The 18,076-nt window shown below is 38.0% G+C and overlaps 1 protein-coding gene across 2 annotated transcripts in view; it reads right to left on the reverse strand.

Annotated features, from left to right (window-relative positions):
• The window catches only part of LOC140212463 (progressive ankylosis protein homolog B-like), a 163,753-nt gene that overhangs the window by 22,162 nt on the left and 123,515 nt on the right, over positions 1-18,076 (reverse strand). For both annotated transcript variants that reach the window (XM_072283296.1, XM_072283297.1), the window contains one exon: positions 4,585-4,714. In XM_072283296.1, the coding sequence (XP_072139397.1) occupies positions 4,585-4,714 (130 nt within the window). The remainder of the gene's footprint in view (positions 1-4,584; positions 4,715-18,076) is intronic.

The following is an 18,076-nucleotide window of genomic DNA, read 5'->3' on the forward strand; positions in this document are numbered from 1 at the left end:
ATAAGTGACTTATAGTTCTTATCACCTATATTCCGGTCGTGATTAAGCCGCGCCCCCCCCCCCCGAACAGAATCGCCAAAAACGATTTGTAGAATAAAAATCGGCACGTACATGCATGCGCACTGGTGCCTGCGCAAGGCTTCATGGTCATGGTAGTCTTTCTCGGGGTAAACACAACGTATTTGACAGTTACCCTTGTCCGTTGGCAATCCTACACCGCACACCCGCACCCCCCCCGCCACCGGTCGGCCAGCCCGCAAGAATATTGTCAATAATAAACTGGTCCGCGATGCAAAAAAGTTCGGGGACCCCTGTGTTAGTCCAGATATGGATCATTAACAAATCAGTTTTTCTTTCCTGTTCCATGGACAGTCCCACGTTATTTTATTGCAGAAAACTATCCCAAATATATTTCAGAAACTTTCTGCCTTTCAGATCAGAAAATCTACGCATTTGAAAGTCTGAAAGTGGAATGGGATGAAATTCTGCTTTTATTTCTCTGCCACTTTAGAACTGCTAACAAAAAAAAAAAGATCTCAGGCTCCTGCTAATTTTAAATTGCTTTCTATTGATATAACTCTACCCATAAATTCTTCCCTACTGTTCTTTCCTCCCACCAAAACTATACACGAGATAAATACTTTTCATCCTGAAATGTCAGAGCTATTCAACAGCACCTTTTGGAAGAACTCGTATGTTCAGTTCTCAAGCCTTGACAATTTTTGTGTATAATGTAGGCCCTGTCATTACCTCATAGTTGAATTTGTATACACAATGAATTCAGTTTAATCCTCATGCTCCATGTGTCTGCGCAAGTAACTCACCAGAGATTCTGCAGATGCTGCAAATCCAGAGAAACACGCAAGATGCCTGAGGAACTCAGCAGGTCAGGCAGCATCTATGGAGGGGAATCAACGTCAACTAGTTAATCTCCTCCATAGATGCTGCCTGACCTACTCAGTTCCTCCTGCATTTTGTGTGTTGCTCTAAGTAACACATATTTGGGTCACCAACTCTGACCTGCCCTTCTGTTCTGATGTTTTTCTCGTATTTTTCACTCATGTCTTAATTAGTAATATTTTTCCCTTTTCAATCAACACTACACTATCAGTCTACCCTCTTTGATTTGTCTTGTTTAATTAATACCAATTTTTTCCCTGAGAAGCTATTGCCTCTCCAACTCTAACATTTACTAATTTGAAGTTACTGTGACCACTCTCCTTTTAAACCATTCTGCTAGAAACACTGTCCCAGACTGGTTCTGGTAAAGACAGCCCAAAGACAGAATTCCTCCTGTCCCAATGCTACTGCCAGTATTTTATGAAGTAGCTCTCTGGATGATCTCCCTAATCTTTTCATCCTTATACTCATGTAAAAAATCCAGGGGTTATGAATCCTACTTGATAACCTTGCTCCTGGCATTTTCCTGGCCTTTTACCTACACTAATATATGAAGTATCTCCTGTCCTTCATCAATGCTCTATTGTCAATCTAAGATAACATTAGCCTTGACACCAGAGTCATGGGGCTGTCAGTCTTGTTTAAAGGCTGCTATCACTCCCTCTAATTCTGGATCTACAATGCACCATTCCTTCAGCGCTCTGCACAGACCCTTCCTCCCAGAAGCATTCTGGTTGTCCTTCCAACCGTTTTTATCCACATCTATACAGTGTGTGTGGATCGACATTTTCACTTGATAAAATAGTTGTATTTGTTTCTGTCTTGCCTTTTCTGATGGGCTCTGTCATCACCAATCTCATGTAGGCTTCCTTTACCATTAGCCATTTACCACCTTATCACCCCATTTTTTATTGACATTTGTGGTGGCTACTGGCTTGCTCTTCAAGACCAATCCTTTCATTTAATTTGAAAATAACCCTGTATTTTCAGAACTCTGTGATGCATTGCTAGTCATTTTACTTTTCTGTTTATCTTTCCCCTGAAGCAGTAATATCCTGCTGCCCTGCATCAAGTTCTTCCACGGAGATGTTGGCTTCAGACTAACAGCTTGACAGCCTGACATAATAATCCAGAGGCATGAATTTGATTCCCACCATCACAAATGGACATTTTAAATATGCTAAATTATGTGATCTGGAATAAGTGGAGTGTTAAGTTTACCTCATTTATCAATGGCAGAAAATCTTCAAATCTTACCTCAGCAGTCATTGAGGCTGTGTGTGAACCCTAGCCCACACCAATATGCTTAACAACCCTCTGAAATGGCATAGAATTTACATTTCAATAGCATTTAATAATATGTTTCATTGTTGTAATGGTGATTGGTACATGTGACAATAATAAACCAAAGTGTTTCACATGCCAGCCATGCAGATCATTCCAAACACAAGTACACCGAGGGAATACAAATGGAGATACAGTAATAATTCAGAATAAAGTGCTATAATTGCAGAGAAGGTGCAGCACAGGTCGACAAATAAGGTACAGCAGCTACATCAAGGAAGATTAAGAGATCTAGAGTTAATCTTTATCGTACAAGGGGTCCATTCAAGTTTTATAATAGTGGGGTAGAAATTGTCCTCAGGTCTAAGAGCAGAATTTGACTGAAGTTAAAACATAGAAGTTTATTAAATATGTTTAAAATTGGGAAAAATCAACACATTCAAAGACTATGGAGAGGAAAGAATTTGGAAATGATTCAATCTACAAGGTCTATAAGTTCAGGAGGAGGATGATGTTTAATGACAAACTTGAAGGGAAGTGGAACTAGCAGACTGGTGGGAATGAATAACAGTATCAGCTAAACTGGGAAACGAGAACCAATCTTGGACAATAAGCTTGAGAGAGTAAGAGATGGGGGAAAAAGAAAAGAAGATTGGAGAGGCACTAAAGACAGTTTGGAGATCAGGACTGGGACTTGAGTACTTTGGAAAGTTTGCTTAACCCAGCTACTGCAATCAATTCACTTAACTTGAGAAAGGACAAGTATGAGTATGAGAATACATCTCCAGTTGGTTGAAGGTATTTGGGCTGGTTAAAGATACCCCTTTAAGTAATGTCACAAGAAGCTTTTACCCCAGTTAACGGCCTGTGGCAGTATTCAACATGTTGGTCGTCATGAACCATATACTGTATGTGAGATAAGATTTCACAAGTTAAATATTGCAAACAAATGAACACCTGGCTAACAGCTTCCTCATAATGCTTAATTATATGATTTTTAAAAAGTTTGCATGCCAGTATGCTCCCGGAAATAACTGCTTTTGACAAAGGGTATCTTTAGGTATCCAATCAGATTAGAATACTGAACAACTGAAATAATAGTCTACTATAAGCATTTAAGTCCGCACTCCTTGGGTTTAAAGTAGCAGAGATAGAGGCTGGCATTTACATTTATATGTGGTCTTTACATAAGTAATCAGAAAAAACTAAATTTTAATATCACATTGTATTTCCACAGCACAATCAGCAAAACTTTAATCACTTCTCTAGTTTTATGACACTTAACACATAAGCTGCTTTTGTTCTTCTTGGCAGCTAAAACAGTATACAATTATGCCGCAAGCCTGATTCTAAACTGGCAGTACTTTGGAATTATGAGCCAATGCGGTTTACAGATAGTCACTTAAAACCTACAGACACACCCTCATCCAGCAAGGATCTAAAACTAGAATGTATGCAGTGTACAATACAAGAAAATCCACTGCACAAACTAGATCTTTAATGGAAAAAGGAGACAAGGTGTTCTAGGAGCTGATAAGTATTGGTCAGAAGTCTTTTTCTTGACTAGTCTTTACCCAAATCAACTATGTTTATAAATTTTGCCCACCTCTATGAAAGGATGTAAATATCCAGCCTAAAAAGGTCTATTTGTATTTATATCATGGTGCAAATATTCAATAATTCATTTTGCAATGAATAAAATCTTACATTGAATTTTCCAACACCAGTCAAAGTGATATAAAGCACAGTAAATGGCTGTCCTACACCAGCTCCTTGTGTCTTAAATTCTCTCCACATTCTCATCATCTCCCCCAAAATTCAATCCCTCACCAAGGGACAATTTACAGTGGTCAATTGAATTAGCAACCTGCACATTTTTGGGATGTGAGAGGAGACTGGAACACCCAAAGAAAATTAATACCGTCACAGGGAGAACATATAGCACCCAAGGTTAGGTCACAAACATCTTTCAGACTGTTCCCTCTACTTTAAAAGTAGTTAAAACTCAGAACATTCAGTTCAGACAATTTAACCATCAGTGTTTTTTGGGGAGGTGACTGGATCATCTCCAGCATGCAATCAAATTTTGACTTGTTAGAAGAAGTTTTGAATGAAATTTCAAGATTGAGGTGTCTTTCAAAATTTCTTCTCATTTTCACTTCTTCTTACAATTCCTGAGTACTCATATGGAAGGTTCATGTCAATAAAGAGGTCAAAAAAAGGGGGTGTTTAGTGACTGCATTTTTCCCTGTTCTTCCCTTACATATGTAAGGTACATATTTGAACCAACAAATGTTTTGCAGGCATTCTTAAGAAATACACTGCTGGACAGCATACCTTCCAGTCAATCAATAATATCTCTTAAATGTTGAAACGTTACTTTTAAACAAAACTTCATACCTGGGAAGGGGAAGAAAGAAAAGATTCGTAGTGGAACCACGCAGAGCTCAGCAAAAGCAAAATTCACACCTATCAGGTTAACCAGAATTTTCTCCGATAGATGGGGAGTCCAGAACACTACAAAGCACAACTGGGAAAACAAGAGAAATTTAAGTTAGGAAACAGTACAGTGCAGCTAAACAATTATCTGAACACTAAAGCCTGACTACAAATACCCAATGAATTCAGAGCCTCAGTCTGAAGTGCTGGGTTAAGGGCAAACTTTTCTAAGTTTCCTTACATCATTATGAAGATATTACAGATGGCAGAAAGTTCTTCAGAAAGTAGTACTGTTCTGAATGTCATATTCTGGTAGGCTTCCAATAGCGCAAGGTCTTGGAAATTCTGAATAATCAACTGTCATGACATTGGATCTAACCTGATCCCAACATATTGATGTAGTTATAAAGAAGGCAAGACAGCAGCTATACTTTATTAGGAGTTTGAAGACATTTGGCATGTCAACAAATACACTCAAAAATTTCTATAGTTGTACTGTGGAGAGCGTTCTGACAGGCTGCATCACTCCCATCATTCCCACAATCCTATTGAGAAGTTGCAGAACCTGGGCCTCTGTACCTTCCTCTGTAATTGGATCCTCGACTTCCTAACAGGAAGACCTCAGTCTGTGCAGATTGGTGATAACATATGCGCTTCGCTGACGATCAACACTGGCACACCTCAGGGGTGTGTGCTTAGCCCACTGCTCTACTCTCTATATACCCATGACTGTGTGGCTAGGCATAACTCAAACGCCATCTACAAATTTGCTGACGGTACAACCATTGTTGGTAGAATCTCAGGTGGTGACGAGAGGGCATACAGGAGTGAGATACGCCAACTAGTGGAGTGGTGCCGCAGCAATAACCTGGCACTTAACGTCAGTAAGACGAAAGAGCTGATTGTGGACTTCAGGAAGGGTAAGATGAAGGAACACGCACCAATCCTCATAGAGGGATCAGAAGTGGAGAGAGTGAGCAGCTTCAAGTTCCTGGGTGTCAAGATCTCTGAGGGTCTAACCTGGTCCTAACATATCGATATAGTTATAAAGAAGGCAAGACAGCGGCTATACATTATTAGGAGTTTGAAGCGATTTGGTATGTCAACAAATACGCTCAAAAACTTCTATAGTTGTACTGTGGAGAGCATTCTGACAGGCTGCATCCTAAATGGACTTTAAAGTTTTGGACACTACCTCACTAAAAATTTTAAAATATACAGTATTTCTGTTTTTGCACATTTTTTAAATAATGTATTCAATATAGATTGGTTAAATTCATTTACTTGTTTATTTATTATGTTTTATTTTATTTCTTTTTTTCTCTCTCTCTGCTAGATTATGTATTGCATTGAACTGCTGCTGCTAAGTTAACAAATTTCACATCACATGCCGGTGTTAATAAACCTGATTCTGATTCTGTCTAGTATGGAGGGGCTACTGCATAGGGCTGAGAGAAGCTGCAAAAGGTTGTAAATCTAGTCAGCTCCATTTGTGTACTAGCCTACAAAGTACCAAGCACATTTTCAGGGAGCAGTGTCTCAGAAAGGCAGCGTCCATTATTAAGGACTTTCAATACCCAGGGCATGCCCTTTTCTCACTGTTACCATCAGGCAGGAGGTACAGAAGCCTGAAGGCATCCACTCAGTGATTCAGGAACAGCTTCTTCCCCTCTGCCATTCGGTTCCTAAATGGACATTGAATCTTTGGACACTACTTCACTTTTTTTAATATACAGTATTTCTGTTTTTGCACATTTTAAAAGAACTATTCAATATACCTAATTGATTTACTTGTTTATTTACTATTTTTATTTTATGTTTTTTCCCTCTGCTAGATTATGTATTGCATTGAACTGCTGCTGCTAAGTTAACAAATTTCACATCACACATCAAATTTCACGCCACAAGATAATAAACCTGATTCTGATTTTTTTTAAAAACCAATAGCAAATGTATACAACTTCATGTCATCATTGCTTTAAGGAAGAATTATAGGGATTGTGTTACACAGAAATGCTGGAAAAATCCATCCTTACAATGATAAAAGGAGGCGATTGATTTACTTATTTTTCTTCTAGATTATTTATTGCATTGAACTGCTGCTGCTAAGTTAACAAATTTCACGACACATGCTGGTGATAATAAACCTGATTCTGATTCAAAAGTGGTTTAGTAGAGATAATGAAAGCATAGAAATTATAAATCAGGAAGGATTAGCATTAGACCTGTAGTCTTCCGTCAGGCCACTGGGCTTCTGAACTCCCTGCCGCATCACATTCAAAGTGTCACCGGTTAATCTGTTCTGTACCTGACAATATTTAATTCATGCACTTTACTTTGTTCTTTGTTTATTTATGCATAATTCATCTGTAGATTTCATCCTTGCTTTCCTAAATTATTGTGTGTTATATGTGCACTGTTGTGCTTTACACTCTGGTTTGGAGAAATGTCTCATTTGATGGTATACATGTACATAGTTAAATGACAATAAACTTGACTTGAATTACTCTCTTCTCTAATATGGTAATATATGCAGTGAATTGTTTTAGAGCTTGGATAAAACCATAGGTTAGGGCCGGATTCTTTCCATTGGAGAGATACAAAGCTGCTATACCTTTTGGTTCAGATAATTTTTTTCACAGAAAGGTCTTTAGAACACATTCCAGAAATTCAGTCTCATTCAGATATGAACTAATCTGCTTATCCCAGTCTATAAAAGAGTTAAAATCCCTTACTGAAACATTTAGCTACAAGCTTATCTAACTTCTGCATTTAAAAATTCTGCCACTTCACAGCAAGTACTGGGAGCTCTACCCTTAATTTCTGATTAATTATTTCTTAATTATGTTTATGAAGTATTCTCTGTCTCACTACCTCTTTATATTACCTTAACATTGAAATGGTTTTGTCTGCCATTGAGATGATTCCTCTCTTCAACCAGCTTTCCCCATCTTACCTGTAAACTTTCTAAAGTTCATATTTAACATTTAGTCTTACTTCAGGAATGAAGGCTGCATGTCGGCAAAGTTGAACATGTACCTGCAAATCAAGTTGTTTCTTCATTCTCCACAATTTGGGAACTAGTCCCACCATACAATATTACTGTGTCATTTAGGATGTGAATGAGGTTTGCAAGTTACAAGTCATGAAACATGTAAACTTTGCATTTTATGCAGCCCAAAGCACTTTCAATTAAGAATAAAGATTAGCTTTATTTGTCACGAGTACCATACACTGAAGTATCGAAACATACAGTGAAATGTGTTGTTTGCGTCAAATCACAATTAAGTGCTGTATATGATAATGCAAGTGAGATGCTTATTTATTGATCGTTTGATTGAGATATAGTGCGGAATAGGCCCTTCCATCGCTTGGAACCATGCCACCCAGCAAACACAATTTATCCCTAGCTTAATCACTGGACAATTTACAATAACCAATTAACCTACCAACCATTACGCCTTTGGACTGTGGGGGGGTGGGGGGGAAACTGCAGCTCCTGGAGGAAACCCATGCAAGTAGCCAGCGGGAGAATGTACTTCAACTCTGGTCACTGGTACTGCAAGACGTTGCACTAACCACTAACTACCATGCCGCCCCATGGACAATGCCAATTGTACTCACTTGACGCATCTCCAGCTGAATCTGGATTATAATTTTCTGGATTAAGGAAAATCATGGGACATTTATCAACATCTAGATTTTCCTAATGATCTCTCTTCTCTTCCTTAGTGGGATGTGATTGTGCATATCCAGGGTTGCATTTGTCTGCTTGAGTTAGAAGATGCAGAACAGTAATCATGAAAAACAAATTAATTCCCATATTCATGTGTTTTTCTTTACACACAGAGACTTGCAGATGCCTGGAACATATTGGCAATTTGTTAGAGGAGGCATATAAGAGGCTCTTAGATAGGCATATGAATGTCTAGAGCAGTGGTCCCCAACCTCTGGGCCATGAAGCATGCAGGGGTGCAGCGGTAGCCGGGACGCACCCAGCCCATCTTTAAGAAAAAAAGACGAAATAAACAAGTTAATTTAATCAGGTGCCGCCCAGCACGTAAATGTCGGCCCAGATCAGAGACAGTTAGTTTAGTTAAGCATTTAATTCTTGTTTAGTTCGTTCAGTACAACATTACCACTGCACTGTTGTCTGTATATATGTTCAAGGAGAGATTTTTTAAAAGTTATTTGAAAATCATGTTGATTATAAATTACTTGTGAAGTACAGAGTATTCCAGTAATGGACAGTCATTATGGTACTGTGCCAATATAATACCTACAGGAGTTGGTACAACCAGTCCTCCTCTACTACCACCCTCCCCTGTCTGGCAGAATTGGTCCTCACCCTGAACAATTTTTCCTTCAGCTCCTCCCACTTTCTCCAAGCTCGAGTAGTAGCCATGGGCATTCACATGGACCCAAGCTATGCCTGCCTCTTTGTCGGCTATGTAGAACAGTTTATGTTCGAAGCCTTCCCTGGTCTTACTCCCCAAATCTTCCTTCACTACACTGACAACTGCATTGGCACTGCTTCATGCACCCATGCTGAGCTTGTCAATTTTATCAACTATGTACACAGTATATTATATAACACAACTATTATACTGTATACAGCATAGTGAATTTTAAATTGTCCCATTCAGGAGTTGACTCAGAGACTGCAGGAAGTAGTTCTGATAGTGATAGTCAACCTTCTTCTCTGACAATAGACTCTGCTCTCCTCAACTGGTCAATGTATTGTCTCCAGGTGATATTCACTGTACACCCATGATTGTGTAGCCAAGTTTCCATCGAACTCAATATACAAGTTTGCTGATGACACAACAATTGTAGGCCGTATCTCGGGTAATGATGAGTTTGAGTACAGTGAGGAAATTGAGAACCTGGTGGCATGGTGTGAAGACAATAACCTATCCCTCAACGTCAGCAAGACGAAAGAATTAATTGTTGACCTCAGAAGGAGTAGCGGACCGCACAACCCAATTTACATCGGTGGTGCGCAAGTGGAACAAGTCAAAAGCTTTAAGTTCCTCGGGGTCAATATCACAAATGACCTGACTTGGTTCAACCAAGCAGAGTTCACTGCCAAGAAGACCCACCAGCGCCTTTACTTCCTGAGAAAACTAAAGAAATTTGGCCAGTCCCCTAAAACCTTCACTAATTTTTATAGATGCACCGTAGAAAGCATTCTTCTAGGGTGCATTACAACCTGGCGTGGAAGTTGTCCTGTCCAAGACCGAAAGAAGCTGCAGAAGATCATGAACACAGCGCAGCACATCACACAAACCAATCTTCTGTCCTTGGACTCACTTCACACCGCACGCTGTTGGAGCAGCGCTGCCAGGATAATCAAGGACACAACCCACCCAGCCAACACACTTTTCATCCCTCTTCCCTCTGGGAAAAGGCTCAGGAGCTTGAAGACTCATACGGCCAGATTTAGGAACAGCTTCTTTCCATCTGTGATAAGACTGCTGAACGGATCCTGACCCGGATGTGGGCCGTACCCTCCAAATATCCAGACCTGCCTCTCGGTTTTTTTGCACTACCTTGCTTTCCATTTTTCTATTTTCTGTTTATGATTTATAATTTAAATTTTTAATATTTACTATTGATTTGTAATCCAGGGAGCAGGAAGTGCAGAATCAAATATCGCTGTGATGATTGTACGTTCTAGTATCAATTGTTTGGCAACAATAAAGTATAAAGTGTATCAGACACACTGTGTAGGAAAGTCATCCGGTTCTATCCTTAATCTTTCCACTTCTGTAGTTCCTCATTAGGACTGTTTGTCCAGGAGTGAAACAACAAACCTCCTTGTTTGAGGAGCCTTCAGTTTGTCTCAGCTGTTTGTTCTGCATACTCCTTCTGAGATTGGGCTTGAGGAGATCCAAGCATAGACACAAGGGATGATCCAGGAACAGCATAGCTGTTGAATTGTTGGTTGTGGGCTTTGTTGTATTACAATATGCAAGGAGGAAATTGGTGAGCTTCTGGTTCAGTGTTAGTGTAGTGCTCTCTGCTGACATTGCTCACAGTGCATTCTCTAGACTCTGGACAAACTTCTCCACCAAGCCATCGGCACCCTGAATGGCATGGTGCAGGTACAATATGTCTCATTCCATTCATTTTTAGGAATGATCAAAACTGTTCATCCCCAGGTCCATTGTCAAGTGTTCAGGAACACCAGTCCTTGTGAAGAGGCTTCTCAATACAGGTTTCCGAAAGCAGAGCGTTCCTATGAAACCTTTCGTAAGCTGAAATGGCGTAAAGCGAAGCAGCAATTACCATTAATTTATATGGGAAAAATTTTTAAGCGTTCCCAGACCCAAAAAAAAACCTACCAAATCATACCAAATAGCACATACAACCTAAAATAACACTAACATATAGTAAAAGCAGGAATGATATGATAAATACACAGCCTATATAAAGTAGAAATAATGTATGATGTCAGTTGTGCTTCAGTTAAAAGCCAATTTTGAATGCTTTCTTTTAAGATTCCACAAACTAAACTCTTTCTATTCATCATTAAGCCCATTACCAAACTTACAATGTTCAGACAATCTCTTCAATTCAGCCATGTACACTGAAATCGACTCCCCTTCTTTTTAATTCCGCATATGGAACCTAAAGCGTTCTGCAAACAACAATGGCTTTGGTTCTGAATGCTCTTGTAGTACTTTGACAATATCAGCAAAGCTCATTTTGACTGGTTTGGTTGGAGCAGTTAAACTTTGAAGCAAACTGTATGCCTTTAAACCCAATGCTCTCAGAAAACTTGGTACTCATTTCTCATTGACTAATTCACTTACTTCAAAATATTGCTGAATTAGGTCAGTATACATATTCCAGTTATCCTTTGTGTAATCAAACGTATCGATTTTCCTGACATGGCCAGCTATTTCTGCACCCGGTACTCACTCTTTATGAACCTGTGAATCTTTCTCTTTATGAACCCATGAATTCTTCTGTTCACTGCCTTATTTTAAAAACTTCATTGTGTCTTCCTTTCCAAAGAACATGTGCTGTGCTGCATTTTAAAAAAAAATCAACCATCTCTGTATGCACTGGGCTGTGTTTTTTTTCCTCACAGTGTCTTTTTAAGTTTGAACGTCTCACTGCATTTTAAGAGGTTGATAGCCATCTTGGATTCATTTTATATATACCTCATTGCCAATATTATGTTTTGTAACTTCAAAACATTAAACTAATTCAAAGGAAGGCATGAGAGTCCAAGAATGAGGGTCAAACTTTGTTTACTTTAAGTGAGGTGCACTTGTATCGTGTGGTAGTATAATGTCATATGCCATTCACATATTTTAACATATAACCTGTAATTAATTATTTAAATGAAACAAGAATACACACACACACTCACACTCAAATATTACTTAAATATTAAATACTCAATGCTGCTCGTGGACTGTTTGTCCCAGTCCCATCATGAAGGACATGACACAGCATACCCACCAGGACCACCAAATTCAAAACTAGTTACTTTCCCCAAGTAGCAAGGTTGACCAGCACTTCCACCAACTAACCCACCTCACTACACCCTCCACCACCACTACTTCATTTCCTGTCAGAGTCACCTTGTGTACAAACACTCCTGTGCCTAACTTCACTTTATGGAAACACAATCAATGTATGTAAGATATCTTAAGTATTAATATTTATTATGTTTCTTTATTATTGTGTTCTCTATCTTATTGTGTTTCTTTTTAAGCTGCATTAGGTCCGGAGTAACAATTATTTTGTTCTCCTTTACAACTGTATACTGGAAATGACATTAAACAATCTTGAATTTGCACCTTGAATGCGAATCTATTCCTCGTGGAGCAGAAGTAAAAGTTACCAGGCCACAGGTGGAACAAGCAAAGGAAAGTGAAAATGGCGTGTCTACTCTCACTGGGTATGTACATAGAGATTTAGCTATCTAAGGAATCCACCCATCTGCTTAAGACAGATTATTCAGATGGTTTCATTGCTTCATCTTATTTACAGTATTTACAGATTGTGGGAAGAAATTTGTATTTTTTTTTAGGTTACCTGATGTTATTCAGCCTCAAGTAATGATGGAATTACTCATGCAAAATAAAATGTATGGTCCAAAATGTATGTGATATGAATGCCGGATGCTTTGAAAAGAAAACAAGGTTTATGCAAGGCATATAGAACTTTGTGGTATAACAGCATTTTTATATCATAGAATACTCTACCAGTTTATTTATTCTCACTTTGTGGGATGAAATACTGGCTAAATATGAAGCAAATAAAATGTGATGCTCTAGCCATTCATAACTCTGAGTACAGCATCACTAAAGATGTAAATAATCACTATATACAGCACCAAGAAGGCTGCTGTATTAGTGGCAGTCTGCCTTCTTAAGCTTCTATAGTCTGTGTATGAAGGTGACTGCAACAACGCATTGTTTTTTGGGGGAGGGGGTTGTGAGGAAGACTGCGATTTGTCAACATAACTGGTCAACGATCCTGTAATGGCCATTGATTAAAAAAAATGCCTTGTAGATTAAGTTCAATATATAACAGATTACGGAAATCCTTGTAAAATGACAACACCATATCTCAACTGAATGGACAAAGAATACAGAAATGTATCACAATCTATTTTATGGAATTTAAACAGAATTGTGATAATAAAGTTACAAATAAAGAAATCGAATGATCCCATGCACTAGAATTTCCTGATTAAGTGATACACTCACAACATTATATCCAATTTTCAAGTGGAGGATGGGCATAATTGAAAATACCAAGTTTTAACTGCAATCTGAAATTAATGCAACACTATGCCTGGCACAGAGGTAAATCAGACAATTTAGTGAGCTCTATTACATACATATCTTATTTGAGAAAATGTTATGTTAGAGTCATAACATTAGCCTTGGTTCCACTAAACACAGGACAGCATCTGGTTAAAAAGCCTCTTCAGAGATAGTAATAATCACACATTATTAAAAAGTAATACAGTGTCAGCAATCTCGGAATGTGCCAGATTCCAATGGCAGCCTATGAAGAAAATAGCTGCAAGATCGTAAACTAGTCTCTGCTGCAAAATGGAAAACAAACCATTCTGTCTCTCTTATATTTGGTCTTTGCTCATAAGCAAAAACCAAACCTTGCTGGGAAGTGTGCACATAAATGCACATTGGTGAAAACTGTATTGGAGATGGCTTTATGATCAAACATCTGTTTTTGTCACACATGAATCAGCACTTTATCAAATAAGACATTTACTCTGAAGTTGAAATAAGATTAAAGTTGCTAAAGTGGAAAAAAATTGCTATTTAATGTCATCCAGGAATAAAATTTGAAGCAATCATGGCTTAGCAGATGAAATTTCAGTATAAATAATGACATTTTACCAATTGTATATCAAGAAATATAATATTTAGTGCAGTAGGAATTGTTTGAAAAGGACTAATTTAAAAGGATAATGAACATTTAATTTCCACAGGGAAATGAACTAAATAATTTTCCCACAGTAGGATTTTTGTGTTATTGGATGGTAAGTACATTTCTCTTGCTGCTTTTCAATATCCTATAAATTATATCTTTCTAGAGCAACAATGCAGTTAGAGAGAAACTAGCTTTTCTAGCTAGTCATGTTCATCATCTCAACCCTTCAGTTACAGGTTAGAGTTAAAATATATATGGGCGTAAAAATAATAATTTAGACTGTATCATGTAATTTAGAGTCAACTTAATTCAATCAATTGTAGCTGAAGGCCAAATGTAAACACGTAACACAGAGGAGAAAGCTGCAGCTGTAAATAATCTATAGTCTGCAGAAATTGTACACCACATTGTTGTTATACAGGCTGCAATGCACTATTTCATGCCATTTTTAACTTCAATGAGTTGCTGGACTATGTTAACAAGTTGAACATGTTTTATTGATGATATAATAAATAAATACAGTGGATTCCAGTTAATTGGACCATCAGTTAAAAGGGGCAGCTGCTTATTTGTGTCAACTCTTAAAGAACAAAAACTAATCGAGAGAATAGCTGGGATTTCCTTCATTATGCTGCTTAACTGGGACAAGAGAACAGTTTCTAGCTAGATTCAGTCGTGTGCATGTTGAATATGTGACTTTTTTTTTTAAACAATTTCCATAAAACTGGCTAATTGGGACAACCACTTAATTGGACCAAAATGTACTGGTCCCGATGTGTTTCCATTAACCAGAATACATTGTATGGAGATCAAAAGACATGCATCTGCACTTAAAACAGAACTTTAAATGAGAAATATTCTCCACTCCAACACCACTTCCCCAAATAAAGCCAGGAAAAAAAATTATTCCTGTGCCTCCTAAGCCTTCCCCAAAGCTCCTGATCACAGCACAAGTACCAATCAAGCCCACGACCATCTGCCCTCCCAATAACATTGCTCCACCCGGATTTGATGATGACTCTAATCTTTGGATGGAGCATTTTTATTTCTTGAAAGTGTGGACTGCTCATTCAGTTGAATCTGAGGTCCAAGCCAACTAAAGCTTACATTGGGAGCCTGGCACTTAAACAATCTGTGCTGCCAAATTGCCATGTGCCTGTTTGGATAACATCCTGTGAAGCATTCAAGAAACTAGAGATGGGAGTAGGCAATGCTCATTGCTTTTCTAAATTCAATACCAATCCTGTCAACCCCGTGGTATTTTAATATCATTTTCTTAATCACCACCAACTTTCTCCGTCTACATGAACCCATGTGTTTACGTCATGTCTGAACCAAGTACAAAAAGTGTTTTAGACTTTGGCCTTGATTAACACAAGCCGTAAATTATATGCTGAGACCCACAAGTATATGATTATGATCTTAACTCCACTTTAAAACTACCTTTTTTTCCACTGGCAAAAATCTGAAATACAATTTGAATTTGGATTGCTTAAGTCAGCACAATTTTTGCAAATTGCACCACTGAAAGTAGGAAAATAGCCTTATAGCTAACACAGGCTTTGATCCTCCACCCTGACTTCCTACTACTGACAGGCACACTAAATGTACTTGCACAATTTTGTTTTGCATCTCTGCTCCTCCTCCTCCTTCTCAGAAGGATAGAAACCTCTTTACAGCTTTGTAGCTTCTCATTCAACATATCATTCTCTACAGTTTCCAAAACTTCCAATGTACCTCACAAGGCACAATGTCCTTTCCCCTCCCCTATCAATACATTGTGTTTTGAAAGGATTGTTCACAGTAGGTGTCTAATTCACTTCTCCATATGCATTCCTCTTCACAAGGCACCTTCTCACGTACCCGAGAAATGCTACATTTGCCCTTTACCTCTCAACTATCAAATGCCCCAAACACAGTCTACAATTTAATATGCTGAATGTTTTGCTCAGGACATCGTTTTCCTGATGTTGGTGAGACCATTTTCAGATCAGTTGGCAATTCTGTTAAACACACTTACTTAGTTTCCAAATATATTCCACTTGAATTCTTCACCCAGATCCTGTCATTCACTTCTGTCATTCCCCTCTTACATTATTCCAGTAAAGTTCATCCTAACAACATTTCAACTTCCAACAGTGCACATTACAATCTACTTGTCTCAACAGAGGTCAAACATTGTAAATGATTATCCTTTATAGAACCTGCATATTCAATTCTTTTTCTTCTTCTACCAGTAATTTCAGATAGTTAATTAACCTTTTGAATTTATATCATCTCCCAGATTACTTTTTGTTATTCATTATCCTATACTATTTGTACTTTTGTGCTCCTCTACGATTCTTTTTGCCACTTCATCTCTCCTGCCTTTCACTTGAATGTGGGCCTTCCCACATACTCTTTTCATTTCTTTTCCCTTTCCTTGCTGTTTGTTTGATCTCCATTTTTTCCTAGATCTAGCAAAATATTATTGATCTGAAACTATTTTCTTTTCCACATATGCTGCTCAAACTGCAGATCATTTCCACTATTCAGATTTTACTTCACGTATTTGTACGATGACAGCAAATGTGTAAATTTTATATCATTTGATAATACAGACAATAGTATTACTATTATATAAAATCTCTGTAGGAGCCATGTATCTATTTTCCGTCTGTCTGTACAGTATTGTACTTTGTGTCGCGTGTTTTTATTATGGGTTCTGTGAGTATAGTCGTGTATTCACCCTTTGTGCTGTTAGTTTAGTTAGTAAGAGACTTAGTAGGGATGGATATTTTTTGTTGAACATTTATTTCGCTAATTCTGTTATTGTTAATCTTGTTAATTTCACTACTGCTATGCTAGTTTTGTTAGTTTTTTAAAAAATCGCTATATAAAATCGCTGGTCTTGCTGGTTTCACAATAAAGAAACAAACATACTTCTTTGGCTTGGAACTCAGTTATTTGGAAGCACGTCACAAGGCGCTAATTCCCCTATTCAATCTCTCAGCAGTTTCGGTTCATTTTTCCAAGTAGCCACTACAATCTTTAAGCAACAGATAAAAGTCTTGTGTTCAAAGACTCCAGACAGGTAATTTTGACAGATAATGTATGGCCGACAAATTTGTTTATATCTATTAATACATACAGCTTGCTGACAGTTTACTAGTTCTGAAAAATGTCTCAGTGGCCTCGTTCAGAAAAGATTATAAAACTAGTCTTTCTTTGTCTTACTCCCAAATGTCCTGGTTCTTTGCTACTTTGTTCAAACCTCTGCAGGTAGATTAAACAGTCTCTCAGCATCTTATCAGTTACCTACTCTCAAAACCTGAAAACCTATTCAAATGAAATGTTTCTCTCTTCATCAGTGATTTCTGAGGAATTTCCAGCGAGTATTTCTAGCTTTTTCTATTTATAATTTGGATATGTTATCTTCTTCTTCATCTTCTATGTCAGGGTTCCCAACCCTGGCTCCACAGACCTCTTGCTTAATGGCATTGGTCCATGGCATAAAAATGGCATGTAGAACCCCGATCTAAATCATTGGTATAAACTGAACATGGTTGAGATGCAATATTGATCCATAAGGAACCAAACCATTAACATTCTACTAATCTGGAAATAAATCACTCTTTTTCTGTTGACTATTCGATCCTTTATCCTTGCTAATATGTTACCAACATCCTGTTATCCCTTATTCTACATACAAAATTCTGAATTTCATTGGAACAAAAGAAAACAAAATGTCATCACATTTTCCAGCACCCTAAGCAGATTTCAATTAAATCTCATCCTCATCCATTCTTGACTTTGCCATAGAGTGGAGGCAGACAAGGTAAAGAGTGGATAACAAAAAAGGAAGTCATGAGCAAGTCAGGGGTTGCCTAGTTTATCCCATGACTCGTTGAAAAGATATATCAGCTCACAGCACAGAGACGAATCATGTCATATGAACATGTCCTCCTCGTTTGTCAGCTGATTTAGAGAATGGCCACTTCATACTACGATGCAGGCCTGCCATGACTGTGTCGACTGATTGATAAAG

This window comes from Mobula birostris, chromosome 19 (assembly GCF_030028105.1).
Source record: "Mobula birostris isolate sMobBir1 chromosome 19, sMobBir1.hap1, whole genome shotgun sequence".
Classification (NCBI taxonomy): domain Eukaryota; kingdom Metazoa; phylum Chordata; class Chondrichthyes; order Myliobatiformes; family Myliobatidae; genus Mobula; species Mobula birostris.